The sequence below is a fragment of the Anguilla rostrata genome, chromosome 6 (genome assembly GCF_018555375.3).
Source record: "Anguilla rostrata isolate EN2019 chromosome 6, ASM1855537v3, whole genome shotgun sequence".
Lineage (NCBI taxonomy): Eukaryota > Metazoa > Chordata > Actinopteri > Anguilliformes > Anguillidae > Anguilla > Anguilla rostrata.
The window spans coordinates 1-17,533 of record NC_057938.1 but is presented as its reverse complement, the minus strand read 5'-3'; the positions used below and the strand labels follow the sequence as shown (position 1 = coordinate 17,533).

Here is a 17,533-nt window from a genome sequence, read left to right as displayed (position 1 = left end):
CAGCTTTGGTTGAGACTGCGCAGAGTTGGTGTACTTAAGTAGAAAGTAGTTTTCAATGAAATCACGCACAGCAAGGTTTGTGGATGTTCGTAGGATACCAGGGCATTATACAATGTGCTGGAGTACAGAACCAAAACGACAAATATTGTGTCACTGTCCAAATACTTACAGAGTGCCCAGTCTGACTTGAGTGGATCTGAAGATAATGAATTTGTTTCATTGTTGCAGTGTTTAATTTGTGTCACCATAGCTTTCCAAAAAGTAAGATTTTAATTCTTAACTAGAATAAATGATGATTGTAGTGAGATCAGTAGTTGTTATCTGTGTTCCTTTATGTCAGGGTCACAGTTTGAGCGATAAGGCAGGGCATAATCCTGGAGGTACGGGAATGAAGTGTTTCATTCTATCCAGGAGAGGGCAGTGTTGTACTTAGTACAGTCTCTATTCAGTACCATGCATTAAAGTAGTTTAGAGGTCCTCCAAAGTGGCTCAGAATGTAGGAGAAGCACTAGCGTACTCACCTAATTACCTGACTCTCATACTCACCTGCTTACTATGAGTGCTTGGCTGTGCTCACAGGCTGCTGTGGTGTGGGATATGCTCACAGGCTGCTGTGGTGTGGGATGTGCTCACAGGCTGCTGTGGTGTGGGATGTGCTCACAGGCTGCTGTGGTGTGGGATATGCTCACAGGCTGCTGTGGTGTGGGATGTGCTCACAGGCTGCTGTGGTTTGGGATGTGCTCACAGGCTGCTGTGGTGTGGGATATGCTCACAGGCTGCTGTGGTGTGGGATATGCTCACAGGCTGCTATGGTGTGGGATGTGCTCACAGGCTGCTGTGGTGTGGGATGTGCTCACAGGCTGCTGTGGTGTGGGATGTGCTCACAGGCTGCTGTGGTGTGGGATGTGCTCACAGGCTGCTGTGGTGTGGGATGTGCTCACAGGCTGCTGTGGTGTGGGATGTGCTCACAGGCTGCTGTGGTGTGGGATATGCTCACAGGCTGCTGTGGTGTGGGATATGCTTGGCTGTGCACAGCACCCAGAAGGCGGCGCAATCCTGCCTAATTCCAGGCTGTGGGGGAGGAGAGGGGGTTATGTTTGCTTCTTCCATTCCTACCCCCTGCTTGTCCTTGTGGCCCCCCAGGGGTAACAGGGGTTAAAGAACTGTTGCATTTCACAAACTGTGGTGTACCCCTCTAACACTGCATGTTTTTGGAACAATGTGCTGTGAACTGATTAAACAAAACTGAACTCTTTGGCCACAACCACCTACATTAAAACTTCTATATAATGATAATGATAATGATAATGATAATGATAATAATAACACAATTGTTTGCAAAAATGAATTATTCATAGGTGGCATGTGCAATTACAACATGTACATGATGATATAATCTCTTATATACTGAATAATCAAATTTTTATAAGCATCTTCATTCAAGTGGCTAAGCAGTCACACTGGCTAAGCAGTCGCATAAGCTATCATTGTCAGGTTTAAAAACATTTCTAACATTTAAAGAAAAGGTTAAAAAAAATTAATTTGAGTAAATTGTCCCTTAAAAAAGCACTGGCAACCTTGTAGAGGCAACAAATGCTGACAATCTCTTCCCTCCTGACCCTAACCCCACCCTAACCCCACCCTGACCCCACCCTAACCCCACCCTGACCCCACCCTCACCCCACCCTCACCTTCCCAGGAAAACATGTAAAATTCAGGAAGTTAAAGAGAATCAGCAAACCCCAAGGACAGTGAATGTGTTCCCACCACACCCCTCAAGCCAGGCCTGCTGTCCACCCCACCCTCTGTTTTTAGGTGACGTTTGCCAAATGTCAACGTTCAAAATCAGTAGAATACAAGCCCCATCCCTAGGTGAGTAGTCTGGGACTCCCTAAAAGATGTGTGTGACCTCCACAATTAGCATCAGTCATCCTTATTTTATGTGCGTAATTAAAGATGGCTTCCGGATCGATAAAAAAAGCGACACTAGAGAGTGCCTTATACTGATTGAATCCTATCTGTATTAAAAAGCTATAATCTTTAATAATCTGTCAACCTTTAGTGCCTCTTTTGCTAAAACAGTGGATTCTTTTAGTAAAATTCTGTGGAATTAGGCTGGATCAGTCAGTGTTGTGGTTTTTACAGCCGGCTGTAACCTTTCACCCAAATAGCCTGCAGGGTAAGGGAGACCAGAAAGGGTTAAACTTCTCAGTGTCCGCTGATTCACTGTGCGTTGTGGAAGCCTCAGTTTCGTCATATTTAACGGGCTTGAACTTTCCCCTACTTCTCACACTGCTCCCTCAGTCTCCCCACATACCCCGACTCTCGAAACAGGCCGGACTGCACAGTCTGTCTCCTGCCAACAGTCACACGCATCTATTAAACCAGTCCAGACTGCACAGCCCATCTCCTGCCAACAGTCACACACATCTATTAAACCAGTCCAGACTGCACAGCCCATCTCCTGCCAACAGTCACACACATCTATTAAACCAGTCCAGACTGCACAGTCTGTCTCCTGCCAACAGTCACACACATCTATTAAACCAGTCCAGACTGCACAGTCTGTCTCCTGCCAACAGTCACACGCATCTATTAAACCAGTCCAGACTGCACAGTCCATCTCCTGCCAACAGTCACACGCATCTATTAAACCAGTCCAGACTGCACGCCTCTCCTGCCAACAGTCACACGCATCTATTAAACCAGTCCAGACTGCACAGTCCATCTCCTGCCAACAGTCACACGCATCTATTAAACCAGTCCAGACTGCACAGTCTGTCTCCTGCCAACAGTCACACGCATCTATTAAACCAGTCCAGACTGCACAGTCCATCTCCTGCCAACAGTCACACGCATTTATTAAACCAGTCCAGACTGCACAGTCTGTCTCCTGCCAACAGTCACACGCATCTATTAAACCAGTCCAGACTGCACAGCCCGTCTCCTGCCAACAGTCACACGCATCTATTAAACCAGTCCAGACTGCACAGCCCATCTCCTGCCAACAGTCACACACATCTATTAAACCAGTCCAGACTGCACAGCCCATCTCCTGCCAACAGTCACACACATCTATTAAACCAGTCCAGACTGCACAGCCCATCTCCTGCCAACAGTCACACGCATCTATTAAACCAGTCCAGACTGCACAGTCTGTTTCATGCCAACAATCACACGCATCCATTAAATGGTAAATGGACTGCATTTATATAGTGCTTTTATCCAAAGTGCTTTACAAATGATGCCTCTCATTCCAAGTATACTATACGGTTGTTCCCTGCACTTGGAACAATACTTCCCTTCAGGGTTTTCGACACACTTGTTCCTGGTTATGGTTATATACTTTGGTGTACGTCGCTCTGGATAAGAGCGTCTGCCAAATGCCTGTAATCTAATGTCATTCACCCATTCACACTCACACCAACGGTGAAAGGCTGCCAAGCAAGGTACCAATCAGCTTGTTGAGAGCAATTAGGGGTTAGGTGTCTTCCTCAGGGACACTTCGACACACCCAGGGTGGGGGATCTAACGGGCAACCCTCCAACTGCCAGACAACTGCTCTTACCTCCTGAGCTATGTCGCCCCAACCCAATCCATTAAACCAAAATTCCTCTCATTTTCATCTTTAAGCTATTTGGAATTTCATTATTGAACTTATGACCCAACGGGAGAATCATAACACAATGTATTGTAACATAATGTAATTCCAGAATCCAGAATCAGCACGGACAATTGGAATACAATTCTATTATTATAAAAAGGAAGGAATAATAAATATGTAAATCTTAAACTTAAAAATAAAGCAATTGCATAAATGTATATGGAGAGAGAGAGAGTGCATGATATCCACTATGTAAAATCTATACAGCAGTAAAATAACTGAACAGTTAACAATCTGAATAATAGTCCTTTTGATAGAAAACAAATTTTTGGTTTCTTAAATTATTGAGAGCAGGAGTTCCCTCCTCAAAAGCAATTAGGTAGCTTGAGTAGCCATGAATATCTATATGTATATATATATATATATATATATATATATATATATATATGACCATTAAATTATGTCCATATACATGGCTAATGTGAAGTGGGCTGAATAAACACTGAATAATTCTACCGGCATTTAAAATAAAAAGAATGTTTTTCTTCCACAGTTTTAAATGTATTTAAAGATGCAAAACTCTGGTTCATGTTCTTTTCATTCCATTTGTGTTCTATTATCTTGACTAAGCTCACTCTCAATCTGTAAATGAACGTGATTCTATAGCATTTCATTCACCACGCGGCTTCTGGGCTGCATTATGGTCTTTTGTCCTGTGTGCTGAAACAGTTAACTGCCAGAGGGGGAGAAATCTGAGCAGGACATGCCCCCTTTCTGGGGAGCCAATCAGAGCGGCACTCTGGCGGGAGCTCAGAAAGTATAAGACTCCTCTGCTGTGCTGCACTCAGAAAGCCTGTGAGCTCAGAGCAGTACTGTGACCCGCACCGACGCCCAAAAGCACCTGAGCAACAGCAAGATGAGCACCGGCACACTGACCCGCCCAGCCCTGGCACTGTGCTTCACTGTCCTGGCCGCCATTAGCGCCAGCTGCTTCCCCCTGGAGAGGAAGGGGGCGGGGGGGGCGAAGGACACCCGGGGACAGTTCGCCTCCTGGGACGACGTGAACGTGCTCGCCCACGGGCTGCTGCAGCTGGGGCAGGGGCTGAAGGAGCACGTGGACAGGACCAAGGGGCAGGTGCGGGACATTGCGGCCCGACTGCGCGCCTTCGACGGGACGGTGGCGGAGCTGGGCCGGCAGACGCAGCGGCTGGAGCGGGACGGGGTGGCGCTGCGGGGGGGCGCGGGGGTGCTGCGGGAGCGCGAGGAGCGTGTGCTCAATGCCTCGGCCCAGCTGCGCCAGCATGCGGAGGAGCTGCGCAGGGAGAGCCAGCGCTTCGGTGACAGGGTGGCGCGCCTGGAGGAGAAGGTGGACGGCATGCTGCAGAGGGAGGACATGGGGGTCGCCAACGAAAACTACAGCGACCATCGCACCATCCAGGTACGAGCCCTCGTCTGCCATCCCTGAGCACTGAATGAGAAAAGTGCAGACCATGTTTATTCAAAAGGGTTAAAACTATTTTTTAGCATTTAAATCCTTCAGATGTACCTGTAAGAACAAGAAGAGTTTAACAACAATAGGGTACAGTTGACCAGAAAATGAAAAACAAAATTCAATACAACTATATTATCACTGAAAGCAAAAACAGGTAATACATCATACCTGCATGAACAGAAAGGCTAAATGATGGTACATTCAGAAGAGCTGGAACAGGACACTATGCGAGTGGGCGTGTTTGTGGGGCTTGCAGTCTGTGTGCTTACTACATGCAACACATGCACAGAAGCACTTCAGCATCACGAAACAAAGAAACTGCAGGAAACGTTCCAGAAATGTGTAACATCCCACAATGAGTTCTCTTTACACAGCTTTCTCTCACATGGACTAGAAATGAAAAATGGCCAGACCTTTGTCCCGTACTAGAGTAATTCCATTAATAACACTTTCAGTCTATTTAAGGACACAGATTGAAGAGCAGGTTTGAAATTGAGGCTCTGTGGCTAACTTATATAAACCTCGCTATTACATAACAGCAGCTCTGTCTGCAAGCACCAAGTAGAGCTGAATAAAATAAAAATGTATTCCTTATAATCATGAACAAATGACAGAAATAAAAATTAAATTTTTATTTATCTTTTTAGTTTGTTTAGTTTACAAAAAATCTAGATACTCAAATGAAAAATTAATTATGTTAGGCTATGTACAAATATATTAAGTTGTAAAGCATTTATGTTACAATAAAGGGTCCTTCAGTAATTCTTCAGACAAATGCAAAGTTACCTTTCTGTCCTGGCTTCAGTGGATGTTGGAGACACAGAACAAGCGGATTGATGACCTTGTGGAAAGAATCCGCCAACAGCAAGAAAAACTCGAAAAGCAGAACGTGCGCATTCGGACCCTCAAGAACCAGGTACAAAACAACCTAACCTGGCCTGTTTTTCCGTTCGATCCGTGTGAACATTTTCCAAAATCAGATGACAGCAACGAACAGAAAGTTAACGAGTAACTATGGTGATCAACAGATCCAGCTGAGGAAAGCAAGGCCTTTTCTGAGACGCAAAGCAGAGGAAGACACCCAGAATGACAGCACTGAGCAAAGCGATCCACCCCTGAGTAAGTGCTTTTAAAACGAGTGAGTCATACTGTGATCAATAAGTGCTTTTCAAAACAATGAGTCATACTGTGATCAATAACTGCTTTAAAATGAGTGAGTTGTACTGTGATCAATAAGTATTAACAAACAGTGATAGTACATTAACATACAGTGATAGTGTATTAACAGACAGTGATAGTGTCTTTACAGACAGTGATAGTGTATTAACAGACAGCGATAGTGTATTAACAGACAGTGATAGTACATTAACAGACAGTGATAATGTATTAACAGACAGCGGGCAGGACCTGAACTGTTTCAATACAGCAGCTGAGTGCCAACCTCAGGCCATCAGCACTTTAGATGCACTCTCAAAAAGGAGGTGTTGTATCCAACATACTTTTTGGCTGGACCGCAACAGCGGGGCCAAACCCTACAAATGCGAATGTCTGTGACTGAGTGACTGAGTGACTGAGTGATGAAGTTACACCATTGGTCAGCCAAGTTATGAAGTTATACCATTGGTCAGATGTGTGTCCAGCCATATACTAAGTTTTGACCTGGTCTTGTTTGTTACTACTTTCGTGTTACTTTCAATACATTTTGTATCAAAGTTACAATTTTTGCGTTTCAAATATACAATTTATGTGTTACAAAGGGAGACTTCTTGTCCTCACTATAGTGTGCTTGTGAGCCCCTGTCCTCACTATAGTGTGCCTGTAAATCCCTGTCCTCACTATAGTGTGCCTGTGAATCCCTGTCCTCACTATAGTGTGCTTGTGAGCCCCTGTCCTCACTATAGTGTGCTTGTGAGTCCCTGTACTCACTATAGTGCGCTTGTGAGCCCCTGTAACTCTGAAATAATAGTAGTGTGAATGTAACACTGAATGCACGGCCGTAACTGGGTGAAAGGGCAGCCAGAGCAGTAGAGGGTGAACAGTGAGGGAGAACATCAAAAACGCCTCCAGCAGAAAGAGTGACGACAGCGAGAGCTGAGGAATGTGATGCAGAGAGCAGCCCTTCTGGCTGCAGCCCATCTGGGTGAAAGTTCACTCGTCTCAGATGGCGCTAAATCAGCGTCACAGTTCAGTCACAATAGGAGGGTTAGATTATGGGGGGGGGAGGGGGAAATGCAGAACGTGATGTTTTCTGGCGCTGTGCCAAAAGATTTATGGATGGGGTGGGGGATTTAAGCTTGTGACCTTTGTACACACTTCCTTTGTTGTTTTAAAGACACTGCCTCCTCCACAAAAAAGTCATCCCTCAAGAACGTGTAACCTTTCCCCCAGTTCTGTGAGAAGCAGACAGCCCCCTCCTTATACACATTTTCTAAACATTCCAGCTGGTGGGGATGAGAACTGGGACAAAGTTGAACAACCCCCCTCCCCCCCCCCACATAGCCATTCCTGGGACTTCCTCACCCCAAACACACTGCTCTGGGGGCTCTCTCTTTTAAAAGGTTCTTTTAACCCTAACCCTAACCCCCCCTCCCCAAACACACTGCTCCGGGGACTCTCTCTTTTTTAAAAGGTACATTTTAATGACCTATTTGCGGTGCGTGTGTGTGTGTATGTCTGTGTGTGTGTGTGAGTGTCTTTGTGTCTGTGTGTGTGTGTCTGTGTGTGTATGTCTGTGTGTATGTGTGTGAGTGTCTTTGTGTCTGTGTGTGTGTGTGTCTTTGTGTTTGTGTGTGTTATTGTGTGTTTGTGTGTGTATGTGTGTGTGAGTGTGTGTGTCTTTGTGTCTGTGTGTGTTCTTGTGCGTGTGTGTGTGTCTGTGTGTGTGTGTGTGAGTGTCTTTGTGTCTGTGTGTGTTGTTGTGCGTGTACGTGTGTGTGTGTGTGTCTCTGTGTGTGTCATATTAAAGACATGCTCTGAACCCAATAAGGACAAGAAGAGAATCATCCTGTACAAAGTCTCTATTGAAACACTGCCTGAGGAAAGCAGCCTTTTGTTTTTGTTTTTATCAGGTAGCGCTGACTTGAAAGACTCTAACAGCTAAACAGGAGAAAGTTGGTTAAATTTTAGTCATGTGTCAAGTAGGGGTTAAACCAGGGAGGAACCACAAACGCTTTAACCGAGGGCAGCAAAGTGAACCTGTTACCTCAGCTTTCTGCTGGACTCTGACCTGCCAAACTGTTATTTGTGTCCACAACAGGCTTTTTCTGTTTTGTTCATTTTAATGGTGAGACTGGAATAAACTGCTAATTTATGCAGGTGAATACAAAAGTCTCCTCTTGGAATGTCAGACCTCAGTAGTCATCCTATTGCAGGGGCTGACAGAGAGGTGTTCAGGTGAGAAAGTGCTCATGCTCACTGCGATTTCCCTTTGTGTTCTTTCAGAGGTGGCCTCCGACTGCCACCAGCTCTTCCTGGGAGGGGAGCGCAGCAGCGGTGTCTACACCCTCCAGCCGGCTGGCTCGCAGCCCTTCCAGGTGTTCTGCGAAATGACATCCGGTGAGTAAATGATACGGTGGAGGTGTTTGGGGCAAACTTCCAATCCAAACAAAAACACATCCAGCACACACACACACACACAAACACACACACACACAGACACACACAAACACACACAGACACACACACAAACACACACACACACAGACACACTGCACACAAACACACACACAGACACACACACACACCACACAACACAACACATACACATACACACAGACACAAAGACACACATACACACAGACACACACCACACACAGACACACACACATGCACACGCACAACACACACAGACACAAAGACACTCACACACACACACACACACAAAGACACACACACTCACACACACACACACACACACACACATACCACACACAAACACACACAAACACACAACACAAACACACACACACACACACAGATAATGTGAACTGTGCTCCCTGGTCTTGTTCCGCAGAAGGTGGCTGGACTGTCATTCAAAGGCGGCAGGATGGTTCGGTGGATTTTGACCAGCAGTGGCAGGCGTATCGCAATGGCTTTGGCAACCTGAAAGGTACACACACGTCATACCACGCATCACCTCAGAATTTCCCCCAAGTTTTGGTATAGGGAGTTTTGTATAGCGCAGTGTGATCGGGCCACATGCTTACATCGACATGATGTGAACCCCCACTCACAAGCTGGACGAGACGATTAATAGCATCTCATTAAATCCTTTTTGAATCTTCTCAGGCGAAATGCAATCTAATCCCTGCTCCTGAAAGCATTATAACATTTCTGTGTGTGACTAAATCACAATTAAATTTTTTTGTAAAAATATTTACTGTAATTGTGGGGACATTGCAGGGACAGTAATTGTGGAGACATTGCAGGGACAGTAATTGTGGGGACATTGCAAGGACAGTAATTGTGGGGACATTGCAGGGACAGTAATGCAGTAATTGTGGGGACATTACAGGGACAGTAATTGTGGGGACATTGCAGGGACAATAATTGTGGGGACATTGCAGGGACAGTAATTGTGGGGACATTGCAGGGGTGGATTTTCATGTCTGCATTGGGATGAGCAGCGTTAACCCTTCCTTGGTCCTGTTCTCCTCAGGAGAGTTCTGGCTTGGGCTGGAGAAGACTCACTCCATCATTAAGGACCGGGAGTATGTCCTGCAGGTGGCACTGTCCGACTGGAGGGATGCTGCACAGTCCATCCACTATGTCTTCCGTCTAGATGGGGAGGAGAAAGCCTATGCCCTGCACCTGCAAGACACGACCATCGGGGGGCTGGGGTCTGCTCTGAGCACAGAGCCCTCTGGCCTGCTCTTCTCTACCCATGACCATGACAATGACCAGAAGGCCGACAGCAACTGTGCCAAGCTGCTGTCAGGTATGTGCTCCAAACCACAGCTGCGTGGCACCTGGCTCTCTGTGCACCTGCAGTCTGATCATCTGACTAAAGTGCTGCTCTTTCACTCCTGCAGGCGGATGGTGGTTTGGCAGCTGTGAGCACTCTAACCTTAATGGCCGCTACGTCCCTGGGCAGCCATCGAAGCCGCGACACCAGTGGAAGCAGGGCATGTTCTGGAAGACCTGGCGGGGGCGCTATCACCCGCTGAAGACCACGGTGATGAAGATTGCCCCGGCAGAGATCCAGCACAGCTCATAGGATGTGGAGAAATGCTCTTTCCATTGTGGGGAAGAACAGGAGCTGCTGAGAACTTTACTGACAGGAAGTTAACACTTCCAAAACTTCCTGTTTCAAATGGCCCTCATGCCTTTGGTAGGGTAATGCAACTGAGCAATGCAGCAATGCGGTAAGATTATATACTGTATGTGTAGATTTATGTGCGTGTGTGTCTGTCTGTTTGTTTGTTGAGAAAGTGCAGTCAGTTTTCCCCTTGTGCTGTCAGGTAGGCTTTTCTCTGTGGAGAGCGCAGTTCAGACAGTGTGTATTTGCAGGGTGGTGATGCATTTTGCTGCATGCTGTAGATATGCTTTAATCTTGAGCAGAACTTTGGCAGGTTCAGACTGTTCCTGTCTATGACTCCTTGGAGGGAGTATCTCCCCAACCCCCCTCCTCACCCCACCACTGACCAAACTGATGCATACACTGGTGGGGTGGAATTTCTGTGTGTGTATGTGTGCATGCTCATGTGCGTAAGTGTGTGCATGGATGGTGTATGTGTGTGTGTGTGCATGTATAGAGGGCATTTGTTACCAAATTAACAACACCAAGCCCAGAGATTCATAGCAATGTTTCTAAAACATATAATTGTTTAGGGCCTAAAAAATGTAAACATGTAAAAAACAAATTAATTAATTATAACTGAAAGCACTGCTGACTTTCCATCATACATTCCAGCTCTGCCAACCAGCACAAAGTCCCGTTCTTTTCGCTGTTGCTCACAGTGGATGTGTTCCTTCAGTCATACTGACTGGCCAGTGAAGCCATGACCCCCCCCTCTCCCCTCCCCACAGGCAGAGCCTGTAGATGTTTCCTAGGAAGTAGTAATGTGTTTTGTTACAGCTGTAGTGTCTGACTTATGTGCCATTCATGTTGTGAGTTCTTGTTCCCATTGTTCATGAAAGCAGTTTAAGAGTGAATATACTAATCTGTTTACCTTTTTATTGTGTAATTTATATTTTGTGTCTAAAATTTTCAAATGTAAAATTCCATTTTTTAAATGTTTTTTTTTAAAGAAAAAGTTCTGTCTTATGGCTTGAAGGTATTTAGGCTTGGTTGTGCCAATTAAACGATTGAAAAAAATACATGCTTTGTATAATTTTTGGCTGGACCACAACAGTGGGACCAGCCCTACAAACGCAAATGTCTGTGACTGATTGAGTGACTGAGTGATGAAGTTACACCATTGGTCGCCCGGATCACGTGTGTCATGAAAACCAATAAACAACAGCACGAGTACAGCATTTTCTCCTCAGGCAGAGTGACAAACAGGGCAGAGGATAGGATTATGTTACCGGAGAACAAGAAAAAAAGTAGATTTAACTAGCTAACGTTAAGTTAGATAGATTTTACAGTTTAAATAAACGTTCGCAATGTATTCTCTATTGATGTTCATGGCCGACTAATTCTTATTAATATTAATAATATATCGTGAAATAATGTTCCAGCTAACGTTAGCTAGGTAATGTAAACTGATTTGCAACTATATATGAAATAGGCGAAATATTGGTAACAACCTGTACCTAGTTATATAGGAAAAAATGTCCTGGTTATCCTCCAGTGGTTATTTTTTCAATACTTTCACGATTTTTTTCAGTGCCGGCAAATAAGTCAAAGGTGGCCCAGTGCTAGCTTTTGGTTGCTAAGGGGACGTGTATCGACCACCCTATATAAATGAATGGAACTTGATGGGACATTAATTTGCTAGCATATTGTATATGTGTCCTGTCTTGCATTTTTGAGGTTAATATGAGAAAGGGTGGTCGCTATCGGCACGTTCAGGAATCCGTACATATTCCCAGTTGTAACCCAGGACACAAAATAGCCATTAGGTAAGCAGTTTGAAATTATGAAGCAACATCTGTGCCATTGGGTTTAGTGAGTCGCGATGAGATAATTCTGAGCGTGTTTCTTGTCTTAAAGTTGATATAGTAAATAAGGCTGTATTAATATAACTAAATGTATATGTATGAAGTTGGTTTTTCACATTTAGACAGTTTATTATGTGTATTTTTACAGGACTTACATTTTAATAGGTAACGATGTCCAGTTCTCTCTAATAAATTACAAAGTAAATACACTAGTGGTTCAGGTGGTCGATACGCGTTCCGCCCCTTGTGTGGTCGAGTATGTCCTCTCGCTCTAACATTACTTTCGCTAGAGAGGGTCTCAAGGTTCTTAGCTATGCCCCGAAGTTTTGAAGGGAAGGAGATGCCTTCTAGTTCTAAAATATGTAACTTTAGAGGTGGCTACTACAATATTTCAATGTTCTTACTGATTGCGTGATCAACTATTTGTGATGTGAAAGAATTATCTAATGTTACTCATTCTCAAATGTAACCTTATTAGACAAGTAGACAGGCAGGAGTATTGGAGGCGAGTGGAGCAGGAGAGCAGAGTGAAGCAGGAGAGAAGGCAGAAAGAGATGAGTGGTGAGGAGCGTGGAGGAGGACAGGAGAGAGGAGAAAAAATGAAGACTAAGCACAGGCTATCAGCCTGAGACCCTAAATGGGTAGACAAGACAAGGTTCCACCCATGGCTCTCAGCCAGGCTGCAAACTTTGCCACTGAGGCTAATATACAGTGCCATCTGCAAGTAGTGGCTCAAAAAGGCATTATGTATGAATAAATAGATGTCAACAATATGTCCTAATGTTTGTTTTGCTGTCAAGTGTCATTTTATTTCATATTTTTAAATGACCTATTGATATTCACTCCGACGTCGGCAGCACCCGCGTACCACCCAGGTACAACAAAACCCTTTCCCCCCGCTGCTGAAAAACATCCCAGAGGAAACAGTTAGGTCCAGCCGTATACTAGGTTTTAACCTGGTCTTGTTTAAAAGAAGAGTGGGCACACTGTGCTCCTTTCATTTTGTGCTGTATTGGAATGGGAAGCAGAGAGGATAACCGCAATGAGATGGCTGCTCAGAACCCCGCCTGGTGGACTCGCCACTGATCTCAGTTTGAGTCCTTTCCTTTCCAGAGTATGAATACTGTACATTAAGAATACTGTAAGCACAAAGTAACAGTACTGTTTTACAGCATTGAAAGTTTGAGTAGACAAATTCCACCCGTACAACCAAAGTCTTTAAAGTGTTGCTGTCTTTCTTGTGAAAATTTGATATTTTATTATGAATGTTTGGAGAGAGGAAATATCCATAACTACACAGAAATGTCAGCATAATAACAGGATAACAGGCTGTAGATATTTAACCATAAGAACATTCCTAGAATTCAGACTAATAAACCCTCCATGTTCCCCAGTCAGCCACCAACACTCTCCAAACCTATCTTATCCCACCCTGAATGGGAATGTGCAGGTTTCCTACTTTATCCCACCCTGAATGGGAATGTCCAGGTTTCCTACCTTATCCCACCCTGAATGGGAATGTGCAGGTTTCCTACCTTATCCCACCCTGGATGGGAATGCCCCAGGCTCTGTAATCAGCCACACCAAATTTTGCTGTATCTGGGTCTTAAAAAACAATTAGGAAAGTTCTCTGCAAAGAAGCTTCCCTGCCTGTCTATTGGTCCTGTTGTGTGTTTTCAGAGCTGCCTGAGGAGACAATGTGGGGTTAGGGGCTCCACAGATGAGACCAGAGCAGAGATATGGCACTGAGTACTAAAGCCTGTAAAAAAACCATAGGTTCAGATATTCTAGACAGCTAATGCTGCTACAACAAAAATGGCAGCGAAAAATATGTCAAAAGCAGTTCTGTCACTACTTGCCAGGTAACTACTCACTTGGTAACTACTTGCCAGGTAACTACTCGCTAGGTAACTTAGTTACTAGCATCTGTTTTGTCGTTATGTGTGAAACGTGCTGTAGGAAAAAATAACATTTAATTCTAAATAAAGTTTGACTGTGGTCTATCACTAACTTACTTCTTTTTAGCTTTGTTACTACATCCAGGTAACACTATCTACTGCTGCCTAGACAGCAATACTTCATCACAAGTAATTTCTGCCAATTTCTGCTTGTTATGTTCATTATGATGTCATGATGTGTTTTCTTTACTACCTGGCAAGGAGACAGGATGTGCTGCACTCCTCTCCATACTTTCTTCCCTCTCTCTCCGGTGTTCGATGTCAGGCGTTCGAAGAGAGGGACTTTGGAGGAAGAGCTGAGGGTAGGACCGGATGGTGAATCATTTTTTCCCCTAAATCTCGTTCTCTTCTTCATTTTCTTTAAACTTACTGCACCTTTAATGTTTCCTTCTCCAGCGCTTGCTGAACCCTACCATAGAGGTTAGGGTTAGGGTTAGCTAACCTTAACCTTACCATAGAGATTACATTAATATTTCCACAGTCATGGTGTGTGCGGTTTGGTACAGCTGTGGAGCGATCCGGCTATCTTTCTGTGATTAAAATGTGCGCTGTTTGACTGACTGGCATTGGGAGTCAGGCCTGCTTCCTGAACAGCTGTACTTCTGAGCAATAGATCTGCCCCACTGTCTGCTATAAAAGCGCTATCAATCACTGGCAACCATGGCAACCATTCCGCTGGGAGTAGTAGTCAGCCCATCACCCCTCCCACACACCTGCCTGCAGCACAGCTATAAAACGCCCGCACACATGCAGTTATGCTGAGCCTGCTTCTGACAGCCAATAGGAATCCCAGCTGAACTAACCACATCCATCTCTACTGATTTAAAGAATAATAAAGTCAATCGGTGGCCAATGAACACCCAACCACTCCAACAGCTGGGCCAGCATGTGCACAGCACATTAAAAAGCATCTGTTTGGACATCTACCACCATATACCTATACACAATATACTATATAAAAAATCCCCCATGGTTCTATAACATATTTGCAATCTATGTTTTTCCAAGGGAAAAGAAATCCTAACATGTTCATGCACTTTTTGAAAAGCAAAAATAGAAGACAGCAGATATAAAGATAATGATTTAGGTGTAGGGCACAGCTTTGTCATAGTGCACCCATTCCTGGGACCCCTGTTAGGTTAGGGTTAGGGTGTAGAACATTACAATGGCTCCCCCCATCACAGTACATAGACTGCATGGTTGGTCGGGGGAGACCAAGCACGGGCCTACGCCTGTCGAGCACAACTCTCAATCTATAATCCGGGATGAAGGTTTGATAATTTAACGAGAGTATGTTCTGGTGAGAAAGAGAGGAGTCTTTCACCGCGGGATTGTGCTGGCTACTTTCCATTGTCCCTGTCCCTATAAAATTATTAATAAATACTTTGTTAAATATCATGTCTGATACACAAATCTATTGTCTGATACACATTCCGGAGCAGAAGGTGGCGGTAATTTACCAATAAGCTGTGGACCACTCGCTGTTAAACAAGAAGAAGACGGTATATCCAATCACATGCGCATGTTGCTGTGACGTGCTCTTGGAAGAAGGTCCTTGTGATTTCAAATTCTCCGTGGAAAAATTTGGGTTTGACGGCGTTCAAGAGCAGGTAAGCGTTTCATTATGCCTTTATATTTTTAACTGAATGTATTAATGCAACAATACTGGATACCAACCGCCGTAAAAGCTAACAAGAAGAACTGAATGCATCGGAGACCTTTTCAGTTAGTAGTATTTGCAATGTAATGATGGAGTCCTACTTTCAACATGCATGTTTGCAGTTCTAGCTGAATGTTGCTAATGCTTTAAGTTAGTAGGTGAAATGGCATCTGTTTGGGACTAATTTGAGTTAGTGTTCTGTTAGGTAGCATATTTGCTACTGGTATTTAACGCTAATAGCCCAGTGCAAATGTAATGTAAGACCAGCTAACATTACCTAGCTGATCTCGGCGATGGCCTGTTTAGTTAGCTAACAATTGAGCTAATTTTACATGTATAAACGGCTGTCCGTAAAGCACCTTTGTTCATGTCCTTTTAGCTTGCATTGTTGCCAGCGCCTCTTTTGAAAGCTAACGTATGTGGTGCTCTTTTGAAAGCTTTAATTCACCTTGTTCACGTCCTACTGAGATGTCAACATATTGGTTAAAATATGCATCATAAATATGATATAAAATAGTTGTGTGGTCTTCATTTGGTTTTTGGTGTTTGACAAACTGGAGCTAGCAAGCCTTTTCAAGCTAGCATTGTTGGCGCCTCTTTTGAAAGCTATTTTTCCGCTCTTTTGAAAGCATTTAGCTAAACATTATTTCCATTAGAAATACAAAAACTCAACTTTTTTTTCATCAAAATCCTCTATCATTATTATTCTATACCTGGTGTAATCATGGCCTTAAAAAAATTAAATAAATAAATAAATTTGCTTTGGCTTCGCGCCCGTGCATTGTGTAATCAATATTAATCAAGAGTATTTCTCTGTATTTTCACCAAATACTGACTTAAATTGATTTTCTTTTGCAGAGCTCTCTACATTTGGACCAACAGCTCAAATGGAAACTAGAGCACAAGATCAGAATGAAGGTAGTTATGGATATTTTATGGAAACAGCTCTTTGCTCATTGACTGTTTGTCATTGTCAAAACACAATTACGATTTTAGCCTGCTGCATGTGTTACACAATGTATTTTTCTTACTTGGTCCAATTTCATATCCTTTCAGCTCCCACACATGGCCTTATGACTGTTGCCCCAGTGAAGAACCTGAGGTCCAGCCTTCCCCACTCAAGACATGCCTGAGACAAGAGTGACTGTATTCCAAGTTGATCCAAGGTGATCCTAACTTAAATGTAGTTCACCGCTTGAAAAAGAAAAAATACTCAACACTATTAATGTTGAAATCATTGGTCTATGGTTATTACTGTCCTGAAACTACCCTTCACCCTTTTTATGTTTTTGTATCTAGTTTTGTATGTTTGTCTCATCTTCTGTACCATAATTATGCTTGCACATATTGCCTACCTAGAAATGTAACTTGAACCTGATCTCAATGGTTGGGATGGCAGGTATGCCATCCCGCCAAGTTACGCCTTGGCGGGGGCATGCCCCATACCTATACAGCACCGAGAGTCTGGCACTTTTCAGGGTTCCCCACAGAAATAACCACAACAGCCACAGACACTCAGCCCTTAAAAACATTAAATTCTGTACATTCTGACCCCATTTCAACAGACAGAATTCATAAACAACTTCACATGTCCACACAATAAAGCCCCAAACTAAGGAGATTTCGCGTTTTCTCCTTCTTCTTCTTCTTCTACTTCTTCTCATTCTTCTTCTCTTTCTTCTTCTTCTTCTCATTCTTATTTTTCCTGCCGCCTA

The 17,533-nt window shown here is 44.0% G+C and overlaps 1 protein-coding gene and 1 long non-coding RNA gene across 2 annotated transcripts; both read left to right on the top strand.

The window, feature by feature from the left end:
- Window positions 1-4,441: 4,441 nt before the first annotated feature.
- On the top strand, window positions 4,442-11,414 carry LOC135258072 (angiopoietin-related protein 4-like). The gene is made up of 7 exons (XM_064341273.1): window positions 4,442-5,042; window positions 5,902-6,012; window positions 6,125-6,215; window positions 8,538-8,651; window positions 9,109-9,204; window positions 9,754-10,032; window positions 10,127-11,414. Exons 1-7 carry the CDS (start codon window positions 4,521-4,523, stop codon window positions 10,309-10,311), a joined length of 1,398 nt encoding a protein of 465 aa, XP_064197343.1. The 5' UTR covers window positions 4,442-4,520; the 3' UTR covers window positions 10,312-11,414.
- A 4,216-nt stretch (window positions 11,415-15,630) lies between these two features.
- On the top strand, window positions 15,631-17,486 carry LOC135257933 (uncharacterized). Its single transcript, XR_010330812.1, has 3 exons — window positions 15,631-15,768; window positions 16,677-16,736; window positions 16,875-17,486. It is a non-coding gene; the product is annotated as an uncharacterized LOC135257933 (long non-coding RNA).
- The last annotated feature ends 47 nt before the right edge of the window (window positions 17,487-17,533 follow it).

Bases quoted from the DNA above. Each gene is read 5' to 3' on its own strand.
- LOC135258072 (XM_064341273.1), top strand. From the start codon at position 4,521: ATGAGCACCGGCACACTGACCCGCCCAGCCCTGGCACTGTGCTTCACT. The intron at 9,205-9,753 runs GTACACACACGT...TGTTCTCCTCAG, and splicing joins TGGCTTTGGCAACCTGAAAG to GAGAGTTCTGGCTTGGGCTG. The intron at 10,033-10,126 runs GTATGTGCTCCA...TCACTCCTGCAG, and splicing joins CTGTGCCAAGCTGCTGTCAG to GCGGATGGTGGTTTGGCAGC.